The sequence below is a fragment of the Centrocercus urophasianus genome, unplaced genomic scaffold (genome assembly GCF_019232065.1).
Source record: "Centrocercus urophasianus isolate 14NV4802_14NV808 unplaced genomic scaffold, USGS_Curo_1.0 seq_11, whole genome shotgun sequence".
Taxonomy (NCBI): domain Eukaryota; kingdom Metazoa; phylum Chordata; class Aves; order Galliformes; family Phasianidae; genus Centrocercus; species Centrocercus urophasianus.
In genome coordinates, this window is record NW_024884253.1 from 44,197,763 (window position 1) to 44,217,810 (window position 20,048).

General features: G+C 40.5%; 1 protein-coding gene across 1 annotated transcript in view; it reads left to right on the forward strand.

The window, feature by feature from the left end:
* Positions 1-625: 625 nt before the first annotated feature.
* The window catches only part of OSBPL1A (oxysterol binding protein like 1A), a 72,260-nt gene continuing 52,837 nt past the window's right edge, over positions 626-20,048 (forward strand). The window contains exons 1-14 of the mRNA XM_042837522.1: positions 626-637; positions 4,823-4,945; positions 7,656-7,741; positions 9,066-9,140; positions 10,288-10,399; positions 11,488-11,573; positions 13,109-13,253; positions 14,090-14,157; positions 14,245-14,289; positions 14,906-14,979; positions 15,062-15,125; positions 16,153-16,254; positions 17,664-17,789; positions 18,969-19,050. Coding sequence (XP_042693456.1) covers positions 4,825-4,945; positions 7,656-7,741; positions 9,066-9,140; positions 10,288-10,399; positions 11,488-11,573; positions 13,109-13,253; positions 14,090-14,157; positions 14,245-14,289; positions 14,906-14,979; positions 15,062-15,125; positions 16,153-16,254; positions 17,664-17,789; positions 18,969-19,050 — 1,186 coding nt within the window. The 5' untranslated portion in view covers positions 626-637; positions 4,823-4,824. The remainder of the gene's footprint in view (positions 638-4,822; positions 4,946-7,655; positions 7,742-9,065; positions 9,141-10,287; positions 10,400-11,487; positions 11,574-13,108; positions 13,254-14,089; positions 14,158-14,244; positions 14,290-14,905; positions 14,980-15,061; positions 15,126-16,152; positions 16,255-17,663; positions 17,790-18,968; positions 19,051-20,048) is intronic.

Here is a 20,048-nt window from a genome sequence, read left to right on the forward strand (position 1 = left end):
AAAAAAAAAAAAAAAAAAAAAAAAAAAAAAAAAAAAAAAAGCATGCCTCATTATTTATGTCCTAAGAATTTCCCAATAACTGCTCAGGTACGAACTTGCCACTTTTGGAACAGAAACTTCATCCTAACCGTTAGAGATACTTTCTCACGGCACCCACGGCTTTTCCAGCATATGACACAGCTGGGCTGCGCCTCAGCACCACAGAGCTTCCCTGCCCTCCTGCCAGTTCCTGCACGAACAATATGCAAGGCGATTACACAGGATGAAAGCGATTACCCAAACCACCTTTGTTCCTCACTTTTTCACTCGAAGACCTCTTCCGAGGTCGTTTTCCACGCGCCTCCCTCAGGAGCCACAGCCACTCGCCTCCTGTTTTCCAGCAGCCCCGAGGCCGCAGCACTCCTCCCTCCTCGCTGGGAAGGGCGGTCGCTGCCGAGTTTCTGACACGACGAGAGGGCGCACAACTACGCCTACCCTTTCCCAGCCCCTCACACGGCTCGCAGGCAGCCTGGCCGGCCCTAGGCCCGCGGAGCGATCCCACCGGCGCTGAGGGGACGGCGGTGGGCAGGTGGCGGAGCGGCGCCCGCCTTGCGCGGCGGTGAGGGAGCGGCCGCGGGGCCGGTCACGCGCGAGGCCGGTGTGTGTGGCAGCGCGGGGTGAGGGGCGTTGGGGGCATCTGTTCGTGTGTTTGTATGTAGCGCGTCTGAGGCGGGCGGCGGCGGCGAGGAGCGGAGCGCTGAGGGGGGCGGCAGCGGCAGGTCGGCCCGCGCGGCCCGGCTGCGTTTTCTTCCGCGGTGCTCTCCAGCTGCGTCGTTGCCGTTGTTATCGCTCTCATGGGTGGCCTCAGGGCAGGCAGGCCGGCCGGCCGGCCGCAGTCAGGGGGGTGCTGGGCCGCCAGAAGGCTTGGTAGGGGGGCTGCTGAAGTTCTCGTTGTGTGTAAGCGCTCTTCGTATGTCCCGTGCTTCTCATAAACCCCATTCGGGTCTCTTGGCTGAAAGAAGGTCTTTGACAGGCAGCTGGGTGCACGCAGCGGGCCACAGGAGGTGCCTGGGAACTGCGCTCGGCTCGATGCCTCAGCGAGGGCGCGGAACAGGTACGGGTTGTGCGTCTGTGCTAGCGGCTGTCGGCAAGGCGCTGCTGGCACATGGAGCGCCATGAGGCCGTGTGGTGGAAGCGTGTTCATCCCGCTGGCTGGAGGTTAAGACAGCCGAGACGCTCGGCGTGGGCTCACGGGCAGGTTCTGTCTGTCGGTGTGGTTTGGTGCGTTTTTGCTCCCTCCTTTACAGCATCGCTCTGTGGTGCGCCTGCTGGCACGTGTGAGGATCTTTCTGCAGGAGTCTGGTTTTTGCTGTTGAAGGGAGATCTTCTGAAACAGCAGCCGGTGTACCTGCTGTTGGCCATGCTGCTAGTCCTGCTATCAGAAAGCCGCAGAATTACTTCAGTTGGAAGGGACCCTCAAAGCTCACCCTGTGCCTTGGGCAGGGCTGCCACCCAGCAGCTCAGCTGCCCAGAGTCCCATCCAACCTGGCCTTGAGCCCTCCAGGGATGGGGCACCACTTCTGAGCAGCTGTGCCTCACCACCCTACAGAATAAGTAGAATGATGATAGAAAAATACTAAAATAATGGTAGAAGAGGATTTGTGAATTGAAAGGTTCTGATGTTGCTCTGCTGACTCAGAGCCTTACATTGGGCAGAGTTGGTCCTTTATTGCTGCTTGTAGGTTTTTTTTTAAATTGTTTTTGCTTGGGTTCTTCTAGCAGTTGAGTAACTGCATTTCCTATATCAGCAGCCATCAGGCGGTTTTTCATGGTTAGATATCTTAAGCAGGGTGGTAACCTGGGCCCTTGTGGGGTGGGGACAAACAGCCCCTCTGTGAAGGCTGTAATCAAGGGAGGGCATTGCTCTGGCATAGAGGATTCATAGAGGAAGGTATAACAGATATTATGTCTTAAATGTTATTCTTTATATGTTCTTAAAGAATAAGATTAAATTAGCAATCAAGTCCTGCTTGGTTGGTAGTAATGAGTTCAACACAAGTGCCTCACAGTCATATCTCAGTTATATAGGAAGCACTTGATATTATGTTCTTCTTGTGTTATTTTCTTAAAGCGTAGCAGTGACTGTAGAGACTGGTGCACAGGCTTTTCAACAGTACCAGGCATAAAGATGAGCCATGAAAGGCAGAGTAACTTGTATCTGCTGATGAATGAAATGAGCTAATGATGCCAGCATCTGAGTGTGAGCAGATGTCAGCTCTCTGAAGTGGCTGGTAGCTTTGCATACAGGCAGCACAATGCATATAAATTAACTTGTAAGTAGTATTGTATGAGTAATAAATCCAAATTAAACCCTTAAGTTTTGCCTTGATACTGGCCATCTATCCTGCTACTTTGAAGCCAGTCAGTGATGATTTTGGAGCTGTTTTGATGCAGGCTGTGTGGCCAACCAATAAACACCTTTCTGCAGTGGGATGCAGACACAAGAAATGAAATTGCAAGCACATGCAGCTTCAGTGCCTCTGTATTGATTTCTTTCAGTACTCTCAGCTTGCCGCTCAAAATTCCCCTGGCAGTTGCTCATCTCCATTAAGCAGCAAATCATATTGCTTAAAACAGTGTTGGGAAGATGATGCTAAGTTCTGAAAAGAGTCCCTTTGCTGCCAGCTTCATTTAGGCACTTAATTTAGCTTGCTAGCTAAAACTTCAGGTTCTGTATCACTTATCTAGTAAGTAGCTGCACGCAGATTCACTTTCTAGCCTCAGTAGTAGGAACAGTTTCCTATGAATGATCCTTCTAGCTATGACTAATATCCAGACAGTCGTTCTTCTGCATGACTGCATACTTCAGCCTTACAAAGCGTATTTGAAATTGGAGATTTGGCCTGAGCAGTGAAACAGCAAAGCAGACAGATCTTTCTTAGCTGCTGTGCCATATTTGCAGTAAGAGTACAAACAAGTCACAGCAACTTAAATCCGGTGCCTATTTGTGGGGGGAAATCACATAAGTAGTTTTACCAAGTGATTCAGCTTTCTGTGTATCTTAAGCTGCTTAACATTCTGCTCATGCACATAACTGGCCTTACTGCATGCAAGAGTTGTGTATTTGGATCGGTTTCTTGATTTCCTTCCCAAGCAGTCTTTTCTTCCTTCCTTCTCATTGATACTAAATGGAAGCCGTGGGTTCTTAAAGTGTTGGAAGTGAATTGCTTTTTCTTCCTGCAGTGTGCGTGGGATGCTGACAAATGAGAGAAATATAATCCTGTCATTACTCCTTGTCATCTAATATATTTGAGAGATTGCTGAAGAGATATTGGGAGAGGAGGGGGGAAATGAAAGATGAGCTTTGTTTTGCTTCTCTCCCTCTGTCCCTTCTCTTTCCCAGAGCCAGCAAAATGAGCCAGCAACATGAGCAATGAGCTCTGTCTCTGTATCCCCACTGATGTGGTATAGCATTGCTTCAGAAAAAGCATTGCTTGTATGTGCACGATATAATTATTATATAATGCATTATACAAATGATAATGCATTAACATGTTTGATCTTCCACTGGACACTGACAGAACCAACTCACAGGAGAAAACCATGCTGTCCCACTAACATCAAACTGCTGTGCTGCCTCGGCAAGTGGATAGGCTCCTGCTTAAAGCAGAAGATAGCTTCAGGGCTTGAAGGATTTCTAGAAGTACTAATGCTGTTTTTGCTGGCAGGACTGATAAGCAGGCACCAACAAAGAGTATTGTTTAAACAGTGTTGGAGGGGTGGTTGTATGCTGTGTCTGCAGTAGTTTGCAGGAGATCAGACCAGTCTATTCTGAAACGTGCTAGAATGGTCTTGCTTAGTCTTCGGCACATCCCTCCATCTGAAAACGGATTCCCTCCTCCTTCCTTGCTGATTGAGCAAAAGATAGAGAAGACTCTTCTCTGCTTTGCTGGCCATTTGGCAATCTGTCCTGCTGTAGATTTCTCTTTTTCTATCTCACATTAACAAGATCTGTTGCTGTTAGAGGCTTTTTATTGCTTAAGCAATGTTCTCATGGTCTTTTCTTGCTGAGTGCTTTCCCATTTAACCATAGTGCAGGAGCTCCCTGCATGTGTTTTAGCTCTGAGAGCACATGGTGCAGTCAAGCTGCCTCTCCAAGACAGCAGAGCATAAGCATGCAGGTCTGATCAAAACTTCTGCCACTATGGGAAAGCTGACTATGTTAGATTTGTCATATTCTTTGCAATCATTAACTGAATAGGAATTTTGATTCTACAGGCTCAGGTAATCTCTGTGTGTCATCTGAAGGTACTAAACTGGAGACACTTAATTTGGGCAAACTTTTCTTTTACTGCAGTTTTTAAGAGCAACAAATGGCATACTGCATCAATGCCTTCTGAGGCTGCTGTGAAAACTTGAGTTCTTTTACTGTACTGCTGAAGAGAAGGTGAAATCTACAAAGCTGAGAATCTGACTTCCCTTCAAGTCAATTTGGGGGGTCAAATTTCTGAGTTCCAAGAGATGATGCTTTCAGTCTCTGATGGGTATTTGGAGTGTTGGCAATTAAAGTAAGTTTCTCTTAATTCTGAAGACATACCTGGTCTAAACTGTGTACATTTCTCCTTCTCCCACGTTCCCTCTGAAAAGCTTAAGTGCTCTGCTGATACGAAGAATTTTAGTGCTTTTTAGTGGCATGACTGGACAATTAAGAACAGCTTGTGCATTAAATGTGCTCCACATAGGAAATAGTCTTTCTCACGCTATTTGAGGGAGAAAAGAGAAATAATATTAAGCAGTATCTTATAGCACATAAGACATTGTAAAATTGATTCTTTTTTATTAGAGATGAGTACCGAAGCAGAACAGCAGCTTCTCCATGATGCTAGAAATGGAAATGCTGAAGAAGTTAAGCAGCTGTTGGATACCATGAGCAAAGGAGAAATAATCTTCGACATCAACTGTAAAGGTTAGTGGCCCTCCTCAAATGGTTGTGAACTCATGCTAAGCTACAGATAGAGGAATTGTCACTGATAGTATAACCCTGCTTTCTTTGGAACACTCAGTAGAGTAATGTAAAACATTGATACAAGTGTTTTTACCCCATGACTCTTAAGGCTGTACTTAGGTATAGAGGGTACTGTAGGGTAAAGAGCATATAAACAGAGTACAGAAAAATGTACATGAACTCTCTGAGTAATCCACAGGAGATAGAAATATGTCAACAAGACAAAAGAATTGGTACCTCTTTCTGCCTATATTCAAGCTTATACCAACTTTGAAGCTTTATGATGGTAAATAAAACAGACCATGGCGCCAGGGGGTGGTTCAGGGAGGTATGGAGTCTCCATGAAGGCTACTGATCAGGTACTGTATTTGCTCTGCTAGATAGGATTTTCAGGCCTGCGTTTCATCCCTGTGTAGTAACTGCAGCAACATTTCTTGACATGTGCTGACACGAGAATGTTTGGGATAAACATACAGGTTTTGCTGTTAGCAGTACACAAAGTCATTTGGGAAAAGAAAGTAAAACTGCCAGTTATCTGTGTCTGAGTCTTTGGCCAATATTAAAGTTCTGGATGTGCGTAGCTATCAGTTACAGCTGAGCAGTTTGCTTACTGAGTGTTAAAATTTCAAACGGTCTGGATTAGCAAGCTTGTCAGCAGTAGCAGAATGCTCTATTTCTTTATTCATTTAGTAGCTTTATGTTTCTTTACCTGAGTGTGCTTCTGGTTGCTTCAAAAAAGTGAATGTGTATCTCCTTTTACGCAGGCTGGGATTTCATTGTTTAACTGTTGGGATAGCTGGCCCTAGAGAGCAGGAAAAGCTGTTATCCAAACAAACTGTGTTGCTTTCTTAGCTCTAGTTCTTAATCGTCAGTTTACTCATCCATTTGTTTGAAAACTCATTCAAGACTGTGTTTTTCCAATAGTTAATGTGCCCATCTCAGAAAAAGGTGTTATGTATAAAATCCAGACCCTTCATATTTCATCATTAGGGAGTAGTACATAATTTAAAAGGAAGCTATATAGGGGTTGTCTTCAGTGCTTCAGGAGCTAATGCAATGATGCTTGGCTAACAGGAATGAAGTACATCTAGAGCAGGTGGGTGGCTGTGCAGGAGGCAGCGTAAACTTCTTTTGAGTGTGCCTTGGAAGACTCAAGTCTGAGAGATTTCTGTGCCTGGGTGTGAAAGCCTACCTTCAACATCTTGGAAAAACTGTCTGGTGTTCTGAAGCTGTACTCTAGATGCAGGACACAAAGTCTAACAACGGTGTTGTCAGACAGGAGGAAGGGGGGAAGACAAACTCAGACTTTGCATATTAGTTGTGCTGTGGCTGGGTTCTGGCCAGTCAGTGCTTGCAGATAGGCAAGATGTACTTGACGATAATCTAGCTGAATGATGTGAACTCCCATTTCCAGTTTTCTCAGCTCACCAGCATTAAAGGAAGATACCCTGCATAAAAACAACACCAAGCCAGGGTTTCATCCAAAATGGTCGTTCTTTCAAAGGCCTGTCTGTGTTATTCATTCTCCTTAAATACAGCAGAAGTGTAAACATGGAGTGAGTGCAGAACAAGGGCTTCTGGCAATTATTGGATGAGAACTGCAAATCTAGACAGTTTTCTGAATTTTTAATGACTGGATTCCTTGGCAGCAGCATTTTCTCCTCAGTACTGTAACTGAGGGCTATCTTGGACTAATTGTGCGACTCCTTTCTGTTGTGTTTGGAAGAACTTTCTGTTCCACTAGACTAAGGGATGAATGATGTCCATTTATTGTGTCATTCAGTATTTGTAGCCCCAGAGTTGGTCATCCCCACACTGTTTATCTTCTGTGGTACTTGAGTCTATCGGTCAGGCAGGGCAGGAACAACTATAGGCTGGAAGGAATGAGGGGAAGATTAAATCTGGAGCAGTGGAAGGATCTGAGAAAAAAAGCAAACAAATAATGAAAGAAATAGCTAATGAAGGATGGAAATATTAGCTGGAAACAACTATAGCGATAGAAAACTTTTTCAGCTATGCACCACATTCTAATGTTATTTTGTAAAATGAGAGCAGAAAGAGAATGATGAACCTCAAAGGGCAGCAGTTTTTTCTTTGTGCTAGTGGCTTATCTCCTTGTGGCAAATTTAAGCCGTGCATCTTCCCAACTTCAACAGTTGAGGACATATGAAAAGGGAAAACATGAGGATCGCAGTAACTTAAAACATTTTCTAATGCCTCCATTTTAAATTTTGCTTCCAAAAAGACTGATAGCTTTTAGGTGGCACTCCAAATGCTATGTGTCTGTTGCTTAGTAAAAACGAAGCACAATCCAGCTTTTCATAACACAATTGAGTATTGTAAATGGATATTAACAGGACTTCATCAACTTAGTAGTAATTTCTAATGCTTTAATATCTCGATTCTTAAAGGAGTGATTGTATAATTCTGACCGTACTGCCAATCCTCCAGGACATACTTTACTTTTAAATTGTCTTTAAGAAAGACTTTGTGGATTGAAATGGGTTACTTTTCAAACCACGTAATGGTTCAGATTGTGTGATTGATGCTTCCAGCTTCCTTGTTCTTCTGTTACTTGAACATGTGCAAACCTTTATGCACATGGCAGCATCTTTCTTTATGCTGTATGTGACCAAAACTTAATTTACTGATTCTGTTTTGTGTCTCTTAGGAAGAAGTAAATCTAATATGGGTTGGACACCTCTTCACCTTGCGTGCTACTTTGGACATGCTGTTGTGGTAGAGGATTTGCTGAAGGTATATTTCTGTTTACCTCTGTGTAAAAGGCAGGAAACTTTGTTATTCTCGAAGCATTTTGTATTTATTTATATCTGCATATAGTAAGCCAGCATCTCATAGCAATAATACAAATGTTTCAAAGGCCTAAGTTATCTTACTGAAAAATGTAAGTATTTAATTTAGGCAATTTCACTTACTGTGTTGTAGGAAGGGCCAAGATGTTTTAAGTGCTGCTGTCTGTTACCTAATTTATATTTTGCATATAAATGTTTGCAGAGTTCTGTGCGGTTACTTGTAGGCATTTTTTTTTCTCTAGGCATATGTTAATGTAGATCAACTCTTTCTGTGATTCTGTGACTTCTTCTGTCTTCGAAATGATAAACTGTTAATCTTGCCTTCCAGTATTTAAAAGAGGATTACAAACAGGAGGAAAATCAACTTTTTACAAGGGTAGACAGTGATAGGACAAAGGAGAATGGTTTTAAGCTCAAAGGAGGGAAGGTTTAGATTAGATGTCAGGAAGTTCTTTACAGAGATAGTGGTAAGGTGCTGGAACAGGCTGCCCAGAAGGGTAATGGGTGCTCTGTCCACAGAGGTGCTCAAGGCCAGGTTGGATGGGGTTCTGGGCAGCCTGGTGTAGTACAGGATCTGGAGGTTGGTGGCCCTGTCTGTGCCAGGGAGGTTGGAACGTGATGATCCCTGAGGTCCCTTCCAAACTGAGTCATTCTATGATTTGTGGTAAAACTGACCTATTTTTTTCTTCATAGTCATGTCTGCACTTTGTTTTGAGATATTTTTGGCTGAGTATGGTGTTTTCTTTATTTTCTTTTTAGATAGGTGCCATCTTAATGCTGACGTGAGTTTTCAGATGAAAGAGCCACAATAGGTGCCTAGAAACACTGCCATTTGTTAATCTGGCAGAACCAGGAGGCAGATGCTACACCTATAATAATATATGTATGTGTGTTTTCCATTACTATTCTAGCACTTCCAGTGAGTTTTAAAACAACACAAAAAAGCAAGAAACACCAGAAAGTCCCCATAGATTATTAAACCCATTTGTTATGCTTATTTTCTGTTTACCATCTTCTCAAAAGTGAAAGAGCTGGCTGGGGGAAAATAAGCACAAGAAGCTTTTCCTTTTTGAAGCAATATACAGAATTCTGGCTGTGACTCTTGCATACATACTTTGTTTCCAGCATGGTTCTATTAGAGTTCTGATCTCATTTGCCACGAGACCTGTATTGGTGTCCTGTCTTTCCCCACCCCATTTAATCAGCAAGACTAGCTGTGCAGTTCCTGTTTGAGGGATACTTAGACATCTTTTGCTTTTGCTGTTTAGGCTGGTGCAGTTGTGAATGTGCTGAATGACATGGGAGACACTCCACTCCATCGTGCAGCTTTCACAGGACGTAAGGTAAAGCATGTTGCCTTTTTGAAGCTTCACCCATAGGTTTATTAAAGGAAATCCTGCTAGTAAGATTTATTTCAAAATGCTGTTTTGGAGTGTGTTTCTAAAAATGACTTGCTGTCATCTGTTTCGGTACAGTGTGCTCAAAAGAACAAGGCACATTGCATAGCTACTATAACTGTCCGAAACAAAAACATAGCACAAATGTCTTCTTTTCCTGAAGGCAGGAAAAGACTGTTCTGTGTTGATTTGGGTTTGTTGTTGTTGTTTTTGTGGTATAATTTGTCATATCTCTTTTAGTTTGCTGTTGGTGACTGTTGCTGGCAGACAGAGAAAGAAGTACTAGTATTTGTTTTCTATGCGCTGTGCGTCAGCTGTGTGGCTAAACTGATGCCTGTGCTCTGCCTTTGCTGTGTGCACCAGAGGAAACATTTAAGCATTGCACTAGCTGTAGCTGCAGGTGCTAATTACTGTGTGGAAAACAGTATAGAAAAATCTCTCATGTACTGCTGAAGTACAACAGGTTAATCTGTGTTTGTGTCTGGTATGCCTGACGCAGTAAGAAGAGTAGGAATTGTTCCTCTTAACTAAATGCATATCTGCATAGAGAGATACCCAGTATTTTAATATTTTGAAGGAGTGAAAATGTAAATTAGGACACATTGGTGCACTTGGTGTCTGTAAATGTAGTTTCTTTGTAGAAAACTAGAACTAGAGAGCTTCTTACAGGTCTGTGGTATGAGACTAGTTTGATCTGTTCCCTGCTTCCTGCCATCATTTCCAGTCTGGCAGCACTTCTGTGCATAATCTTTTGGCGCTACTGAAAGGGAGAGTGTTTGGTCACAAGATTTCTTGAGAGCCGGTGGTACTATTTTTTTCTGTCAAATATAGCATTTATCCTGGCTACCCAGGCATGTTTTTTGAATAACAGTCAGTCTGTTCAGCCATACTCCCATTAGCTTCCTCAGCCTGACTAATGTGGAAGTGAAAGTCACAGTTAATTCCTCTCCTCAGTCTCTCTAAAACATTCCTTCCTGTTTTTGTAAGTGATGATGGACAGTTTTGCAGCTCTTCTTGCAGGATGTCAAAAGCTGGATTCTGGCCTCACCGTAACTGGAATAGATAAGCAGTGTTTTTTCAAATTCCTTTCCAGGAGGTGGTGATGTTACTCTTGCAGTATAATGCTGATACTTCTATTGTTAATGGGAGTGGAGAAACAGCAAAAGAAGTTACTCATGATAAAGACATAAGGAATATGTTGGAAGGTAACTTTAATAGGTTATAGACTTCTTTCAACAGTTGTACCTTCTAAAAACTGTTCTTTTCTGACAAGTTACAGAAGTTTAGTGGAATTTTCTGTTCACATTTTGTCATTAGAAAGAAATAACTTCGGGTTTTTTCCTGAAGTTCTGATGGATTATTTGTTATGGTACTTCTGCAAATGATTTGGAGAGTAAAGTATTATAAATCCTGATAGTATTATTCAAGTAAATATTTCAGTTCTGTTGAATCCTTGCTACAGCTCTGAATAGGTATATAGCAGTCAAAGCTGTAGCACCCTGGAAAAGGAAAAACTGAAGTCAAGAATACTAAGTGGCTTTGTCAACAAGATTGCAAACCATTCAGAGTTCTGCTCCTTAACAAAGGTGACCTGGCATTAGATCAAGTTTAGAGCTTGCTGTTGCAGTCTTGAAAGTTACCCCAAATGAAGAATGGAAGGGAAACAAAACAGCTTTCCCCACATTTCTTCTATCATCTTTCAGGATTTGAAAGTGAGGGAGATAATGTCCAAATACTTGCACAGGCACTTGCACATATAGTTTTGTAGATTTCAAGATCTGCTGCCTCCCAGTATTACTGTGAACTGCTCCTAAATACTGTTGAAGTGCTGTGTCCTGTGCAACAGATTGTGTAGGTAAAAGGTGATCTCTTCTAATTTGCCATTCAAATGAACAGTTAACAGTCCTTTCCAGTAGTGATCTGCTGGATTGTTAGAGGAGCATAGAATTTCTGAGTAATGAGAGAAGAGAAACTGAGAGGAACACAAGGAAGATCTGATGGGGCTGACATGTAGTTTTCCTGCTTTCTGTTTTACTAGAGGGTGTAGATAGGCTGTAAGTGTATAAAAATAATGAAAGTATGTGTGTATTTGTATATGCACTTGCACATCTTTTCAACTGTCACAGTTTTTTACATCAGATTTTTGCTCTGACTCTGGCTTTTCTGAGTCAATATCCCTCTTTTATCTATCCCGAATAAATAATACTAGAAATGCTTCCTTCTTCCTTCTCCAGGCTTTGAAGCTGTAGTGTTTCATATAGATAACATTTTATCCTATGTGTTTTTTTAACAGCAGTTGAAAGGACACAAGAAAGGAAGCTGGAAGAAGAGCTCTTAGGAGCAGCAAGAGATGGGGAAGCAGGGAAACTGTCTGCTTTGGTAAGATTTCAAGTTCTTGTAATACTTCAGTGTCAAGTGGCTGAAGCTGTAATGCTAAGTACAAATAACATGACATCTGGCCTTACATTTTGGAGTGCTGTGACCTCAAAGAGTGAGTGCTCTGCTCTGTATTGTGTAGGTAAGATGTTGAGGCCTTTTTGTTGAAAACCATTGTTTTTGCAACCTTCAAAATCTTTGATGTTAGTTTCCTAAGTAGTCTTTGTATAGTTAAAAATTCTGATGTAATAGTTCTGGATCTCCTGACACGAGCTTGTTATTGTTGTTACCTTAATGTCATTTTTACAAGTTTATGTTTTCACTATCGTATGACCTCTGTTTTCAGTCTTGGAAGTAGGCCTTTGTCAGTACTGTCCATCACAGCTGAAGTCTCTGGTTTTTAACAGTCATCTGCATAATACAATTCCATGATGAGAAACACTTAAACTTTTTCTGTACTTTACTGTGTACTCATAGTAGTTTAAACTGATGGTACTATGAGATTTTCATGGTTAGAGGAGAAGAATTACAGAATTGAGGTTGGAAAGTGGCTCTGCAAAGCATCTAGTTCAACTCCTGTTTGAAGAGCAGTTGGTTACAGGGCTGCTGGGAACCATGTCAAATTGGATTTTGATTGTTTCAGTGCTTGAAATCAAGTTATTTTTGAGAGTACCAGCATTCTCCTGGAAGTAAGATGTGTAGTGTGAAATACTTTTCACCTGATTGGCTTCCTTAGTCTTAAAAGGTAACATCAGAGCAGTCTGAATGTTCTGTTTACTTCTATGGAAAATACACAAATGTGAGATTCTGAAAGAGTGAAAGCCTAAATGTGCTTAGGAACTCAGGTATTTAAGACTTCATTGTTAAAGGGGTTGTACTTCTGCAAGCTGTCTCTTCCTGACTTTTTTTTTGTATCAGTTGCATAGTTTTACTCTAATCTCCAGTTTCCACTTAGACTTATACAAACAGTTTTATTGCATTCTCAACAGGCTGCCTGTAGTAGGAACTTTTAAATAGCCCAGAACAGCTGTGTCACCAAGACTGGCAGGCCTTCCACCCTGCCTAATGAAATTCTTGTTCTCTGAAACTGGGTGGCCACACAAACTTATTTTGGGCTTACCACTGGCCCGTGCTAACTTTCAGACTGTACCTGGAAGTCTTCCACAAATAGCAGTGAATCTTGGCTCGGGCCAAAAATCTGAAAGGGCTATTCCAGCAATGTAGATGACTGAACTGCAGTCCTGGAGAATTTTCTCTAGCACTGTGCAGCTTAGCAGGGTAACAGCTTCTGAGCAGAGCAGTAGGGGTGAGAAGAGAATAGCGTGTAGAAAACTAAGCAGTTTCCTGCTATAGCTGAACACTTTATTTGACTGCTGTAGTGCTCGTCCTTCTCAAATATGTGCCTGCTTCATTGCCAGGCCTGTGCTGACATATTCTAGTTAGGAATGGATAACTTTAAAAATGATGAGGATGACATCTGGAGAGGGAGGAAAACTGATATGCAAACCAGTCTCCTCTTTTTTTTTTTTTTTTTCTAGTTAAACAAGCCCAAACCACCAGATATCAATTGTGTGGACCAGATGGGGAACACACCATTGCATTGTGCAGCATACCGTGCCCACAAGCACTGCGCATTGAAACTTCTAAAAAATGGAGCAGATCCTAAAATAAGAAATAAAAACGGTGAGTACCAAATGAAAGCGTATAAAATGTTAAATGTCAGCCTACTCTTAACAGCTTCTGTAAGGTATGTTACTTACCACCTAGTGCCCAATAAATGGGGAGGTTGGTGGCCCTCCCCATGTCGGGGGCTGGAGATTCATGATCCTTGCAGTCCCTTCCAACCCTGGCCATTCTGTGATTCTGTTCAAAGAAAATCTGAGAGTGTTTTACAAGCGTTGCATCACTAGTATAGGAAGCCCAACTCTGGCTACATTGCGGACGTACAAACTGCAGCAAAATATTTACCGTACAAGCTTTTATATTCCTAACTTGGCTATTTCTATGAAGTTTATGTTTTGTCTATCTTAATCATGAAAAAACTCATGCTTGACTTTTGCTTTCTTAATGCTAAACACCAAACATTGGGACATTGGTAATAAAAGTGATACAATTGAAAACATGACTCAGAAAAAGTGATCCTTCAGAAAAGTGCTTCTAATGAAAGCATGTCCAGGAAATCTTTACACGAATGTTACTCAAACTGTACTTGTCATCTGATAAATGATGCCTCTGTTTTGATATTTGTGAATGTTTAAAACTTGTTTACATGGCTGAATGTTAAAAATAAACAAATGGCTAAGAGCAAAGTCCCATCTGTGGCCAGCGGAACTCTTGTAGAGTAGTTCACTGCAGTGAAATACAGAGTACTTTTGCATCTTCTGCCCCTGAGGGGTTTATGCTTCCTAACTTAAATGTCTGTGGGACTAATGGGGTATATGCAGGGTGGTTATTTTAAGCTGATTGCAACTAAGTTTATTTGCATCAAATTCTCATGCCTCATCTTGGTTACTGAACAGATCAGACACCCCTTGATCTAGCCCAAGGTGCAGAAATGAAGCTAATACTGGGAGGTAAAACTGGAAAGGTAAGAACTTTTATACCCATTTAAAATGCCACTTGCTGAGGCTGTCAGTTTGGAGCCATTCCTACATAAGCTTTAATTTCTCTGCAGGCTATCAACAAACCACTGAGACGATACGAAGGTCTCCTATGGAAGGTATATCTTATTTCCTTTTCTGAAATAGCTTATAACATATACAAGTGTGTCATTTTCTATGCTTAAGTAAGAGTTGTTGAATGAGAGAGCCTTTCAATAATGCATTTGTTAAATGACATAACTTTTTACTTGAGTATATTGAATCAATTATAAATGGACAGTCTGAGTGTAGCTATATTTATGGCGCTCTGGTCTTAATCTTTAATCTTTGCCTACTTTCTGAAGTTTTCTTCTCTGTAAATTTCCTATATATTCACACATAAATATAATACAAGGAACTGTTATTTAAACTAGAACTGTGTGTGAAATGTAAAATTATACAGTTCAACATCTTAATGTGTGTTGTTCTCATTTGATCTTATAAAATACAATTGTGTGATAATTAACAATTCCTGTAGTATTTAAAAAATAAATTAGTATTTGGGTTCTTACTGAATAGCAGGCTCAGCAGAACTTTCATCTTCAGACATTTCTAAGGAAAGAAAGTATTCTCAGATTGTTATGACCACCAACATATGTAGCACGTAAAATTGTAGCACATAAGGAAAACGTTGACTGCTTTTCAGTAACTCTTCAGCTGTTAAGCTTACCTGTTCCTGTGTTCGGGTCTCTTTAGAGCTCACGATTTTTTGGTTGGAGACTCTATTGGATAGTACTAGAGCATGGAGTCCTTTCCTGGTATCGAAGACAGTAAGTTCTGTGCTTGAATTTCTGATAAGTAAATTTAAATAATTCCCATCTTCATGTTATTAAATCTCTTTTTCTTTCAAAGAGCTGATGCAGTAAATAATGAGCATCGTCAGGGATGCAAGCATCTAACACAAGCTGTGTGCACGGTAGGAAGTGAAATAAGACCTGTAATTCCTGCTTTTGTTGTTGTTGTTTTTGGTTTGTGTGGTGGTGGTGGTCTATACTTAATGAAAACTTCAGCTAGATTGCTAAGCACGTCTATTATTATTAATAATAATTAAGAAAAAAGGCTTGTGCTGTTGCAAGAAGTGATGATTCTTGTCAAACAAAGTATTCTATGTGCCTTTTCAGCTCTTTCACTTCTTTCCAAAGTCTTGAGGCCTTAAACGAGTATAAAACTTCCTGATAGCATGCCTCCTTAGACATTGTTGTGTACAACAGTGATAGAGAACAGCAAATAACTAGCTCCTCCTTGTAGCTATCACATGCTATTTGTAACTGAATGTGTAATTTAATCTTCTCAGTTAAGGAACTGATGAGTTCTTAAGAAGTTATTTCAAATCACCTTCACTTCAGATATGCTTGTGGGCATCCCTTTTGGGAGAGGATGAAGGGAAGACTAGGCTGAATATAAGCCAGTGTGACAATCCACCTCTGGGGAGGAAATATTTCAGAATTTCTGATCATTGGAGTGTTTGAGTGGGAAAGAAAGGTGTGTAGTGCACAGAATGAAGTTCTCAAGAGGGATGCATTTAGGGTAATCTCAGTGCTTTTTATAGAGCTAACATGTCCTTGTTCAATAAACTGGCACCACAAGCTCTGTTACTCATGCTCTTGTATAAAAAAAATCATTCTTGCCTTTCTATACCAACAAATTCCTCAACTTTGATAGCTTTGCACCATTGCTGAGATCTCTGAATCAAGTGGTACTCTGCAAATACAGTATCTTGGCATAAAGAAACTCTGTCTTTTCATTCATGAAGTGCAAGGCTGCACTTTTTATACTCTGCAAAATTATTCTAAGAAAGTTTTTTTTAAAACTTTACCTAGTTTACCTCAAAACTGAGGCAGAAACTTTTGAGTTACAGTAATTCCTCAACCTTGTCTCCTCTTAAAAACAGTTTTCTAACTGATGTATTACACTCATTTTGTCTCTTTTCTCTATTGCTTTAGGTAAAATCTACAGACAGTTGCTTCTTTTCTGTCAGGTGTTTTGATGACACAGTTCATCGTTTCAAGATCCCTAAAAACAGTTTCCCATCTCATACTAGAGAGGTAATAATGAGCCTTTATGAAAGGCTTTAAGGTGTAATAATTTCTATAATGAAAACAATTTGCATACAGCTAGCTATGGATGCATTAGTGGCAGATTCAATGTCTTTCAGGACTTGGTAATGTAAATGTATATATTGAATATTTTAGCATGATTATAGACTGTCTTGCAAAAATTGGCAGATTGTCATCTTTAAAATTAGTGCTGTGTTATTTTCCAATCTCATGCCAGTAGTATGACTTGTAGTTTAACTTCCTCTTTAACTTCTCAATCTGATAGATTCCTACTGTAACTTTGTTCTGTTATTCTTTTTGTCGTGTTGTTATTCTCAAATAAAAGAATGCCTGATACATTCTGCTCTAGCTGGTCTCCTAGATGAGCTGATGAATGATATTAAAAAAAAAAATTGGATTTGAAACAGTTGAATGACATTTTGTTTGTAGGGATTTTTGTAGTGAAGTTACTACTGCACTTCTGTGGGTTACTAACCAGGGGTAAGTAAGGGTGAAGGCATCTGCAATATTGTGCCCAGTTCTGAGTCCCCACTTGGAGAGGCGTAGGGATATATTGGAGATAGCCCAGTAAAGGGACACTACAATGATTAAAGGGACTGGAGTAGCTCTTGTGTGGGGAGAGGCTGAGGGAGCTGGGACTGTTCAGCCTGGGGGAGACTGCTGGGGGGAGGGATCTTGTCAATGTCTATAAATATCTGAAGATAGAGCACACAGAGGACAGAGAGAGGTTCAGTCCAGTGCCAGGACAGGAGGCAATAAGCACAAACTGAAATACAACTGAAAATGTTTAAATAAATGAACTAATGAGGGTGATGAAGCACTGGCACTGGTTGCCTGGAGTGATTGTGGAGTCTCGATCCTTGGAGATATTCAGAAGCTGCCTAAATATGGTCTTTGGGTCAGCCTGCTATATGTGAGGCTGCTTGAGAAGGGAGCTTGGACCATTTGACTTCCAGAGGTCCCTTCTAATTTCAGCCTCTCTGTGATTCTATGAACAGGAGAAGAATCTACCTCTTAGTTATGATAGTACCTGAAGTTTTGTAAGCAGCTGCCTTCTGCATGACATTGTCACAGGGATCTGAACAGAAAACCAAAGGCATAAGATACATTCTCTATAGTCTTTTATTAGTTGATGTGACATTTGTGAATTTGGATAGAGTTGGAGGTGGTTGGCATTTGTACTGAGTATGATCAGTTAAGTCCTAGTAGCAGACTGAGTGTGTTGTAACTTATCTTGAATAAATTGTAACTTTTTATAGTTTCTTTTCAACTTGTTAATGTCTCATTTTACTAATGAATATATTACATCAACAGAACTTTTTTTTTTTTTAATTTACGGTTATGCTGCTGCCTTCCAGGGATGACCTTAATGTTCTTAACTTTGTTTTTCTGATCAGAGTTGGCTAGAAGCAATAGAAGACCACTCTGCATACAGCACTCACTACTGCACACAGGAGCAGCTGAGTAGCGATGATGAGGAAGATGATTCGGTATCTGTTACAGACCTACAAGAAACACTGAAAGTATGTACTGAATACTTACTTGTCTCATGCATTTAGGCAATGGTAGACTAGTGCTGTTTCGTGCAGGGATACTTCAGTGTACTTTTGGTCCAAATTTATTGATTCATTCTTCCCAGTGGTGCAGAAATGTTGCCTTTATTTTCTGAACTTCATACTGTGATATTTTCCCATTTAGACTGCATGTGTAAAATGTTATGTTTATTGTAGCTGTGGAGTGAGGTGTCCCAGTTTTACCAATGCTACCAGAAGGTAAAGAATTGTTTGAAATTTTCAGCCAGGAGAGGGAGCCCTGTGTACTGTACTTGTCCTGCAGCTTTGATGTTACCAAAGCTAACTTTCAGCCTATATGCACACAGTGAAATAGTGTAAAATTGAGCATTTAAAACCGTAGGTCACATCAGGTGCATTGTACAGTGATCCTTCAGACCTCGGTGTAAATGAGTTGTCTTCCATTACTCTAGCATCCAGGCTGTGATTTTAGCTTTTTGTCATATGCATGCTTAAAAAAAGCCTTTTACTTTAAGGGGAAGTAGGCAAAAATCATGACACTGCAATGCAAAAAAAACCCAAAAAGTCTTCATGCGACTGAGCACCAAAAGTCTTATACCTCACCTTTTGGTACAAGAACTCAAAAGTGTTTCATGGAATACAGGAGATTAGAGGATAAGTGGTACTGGTAATTTCCAGCAGCATACTGAAGAAGGTGTTGTCAGTATATGAATGTCTCTAAGTTCACATGCTGGCCTGAGGTTTGATCTTGGAATGGGTTCCTGTATATATCTGTACTTGCCATATGCCAGTTAAATTATGTTTTGCTTACTCTTGTGTTCCTGATCAAAGGGCAAGCAGTGGCTCTTCCTGGGTTTTCGAGCTTTTTATTGAGAAAGAGGGTGGGGGAAGAATTGGAAAAGCAGAACATGCATAGAAACTTCTAGTTTTGGTTTGTTATACTAATTTAAACAAAAGCTGGTTGTAATGGAATGTGTATAAATCTGATTGCTTTTGTCTTTCAGCATGCTTCAAGTTACTTTCAGTTTTAACTTAACAATCTGTCACTGGGAATCTTTGTTAATATTTAATACTTTCCAAGTTTAAAATTTTCAGTGTACTTAAGAGAACATATTTATACTTTCCCTAGAACAAGACACATCTGAAACTGCTGTCCATTCTCTCTTTCAGAAAGCACAAACATGCCAACAAAGACTCAGTAAAGAGATTTCAGACTTTCTTGCAATGGTTAAATCTTTGGATGTTACAAAAGGTAAAAATTGCTTTTATGAAAAACAGTTTGTTACTAGGCAACTCTTTTTTTTTCTGCTAAGCAGCATGTGCTTTAATTTCACTGAAATTGTGTATTCAAGCTCCTAAAAATTTAACTGTTTTCCTCACTTAAACAGATTCAAACGAAGTAATGTGATTATAATTGAGAGTAACTAAGAACTCAGATCTGCAGAAACGAATAATTGTGCTGATTTGAAACAAAATTTACTTGGATCTGTAAATGTAGTAAAATTATCCTTTGATATAATGGTTGCTTCTAAAAACAATAGTTGGTAGTTTACTGCAAAGTGTAAGATTCCTCTGAAAGGTGCAAACAGCTTGCTCTTTTCGCATAGCTTTCCCCTCAAAGAATGTGTGTTTTAGCAAGTAAAAACACATTGGAAGCTGGGACATAATAAACAGGATGTGAAATGAAATTAAAAAACTATACAGGGAAATGGAGGCATGGTGTGATGGGATGTGTTCCACAGACCTCAGCCATGAGTTTCTTGCCAGCTCTAAAGTATCAGGCTTCCTTTTAAATAATAAATCTTAAAATGACATCTACCTGAGACTTCCACATAGTATAAGTGACTAAGAATAGCAGGTTAAGCTGTTAAAGATTAGAATGCCTTAAATGTGTACAGAAGTAGCTCATGTATTAAACACACCAAGATATCCATTAAGAATGTTTAACTGTTGCTTCTTTGTAACTCAGTCTTATTTACACATTGTGACTAAAATTTATGATGCTCAAACTAGAAAGCAACTTGTTTATCTGTACAAGTCATAGGCCATAATAGAATAGCACTTCTGGGAGGGAAAATTTTTCTTTTTCCATCCGTGCTCCAACTCAGTTGTTCTTCCTTTTGCCAATTGAATCGGTTACTGTGTGTGATGCTGACTTATCTTGCTCTGGCTGAATACACTGAGCTCTTACTTCACAAAGAATGTTAAAGTTTTATAATACTTATGAATCTTTTATTGGGAAGACTATGT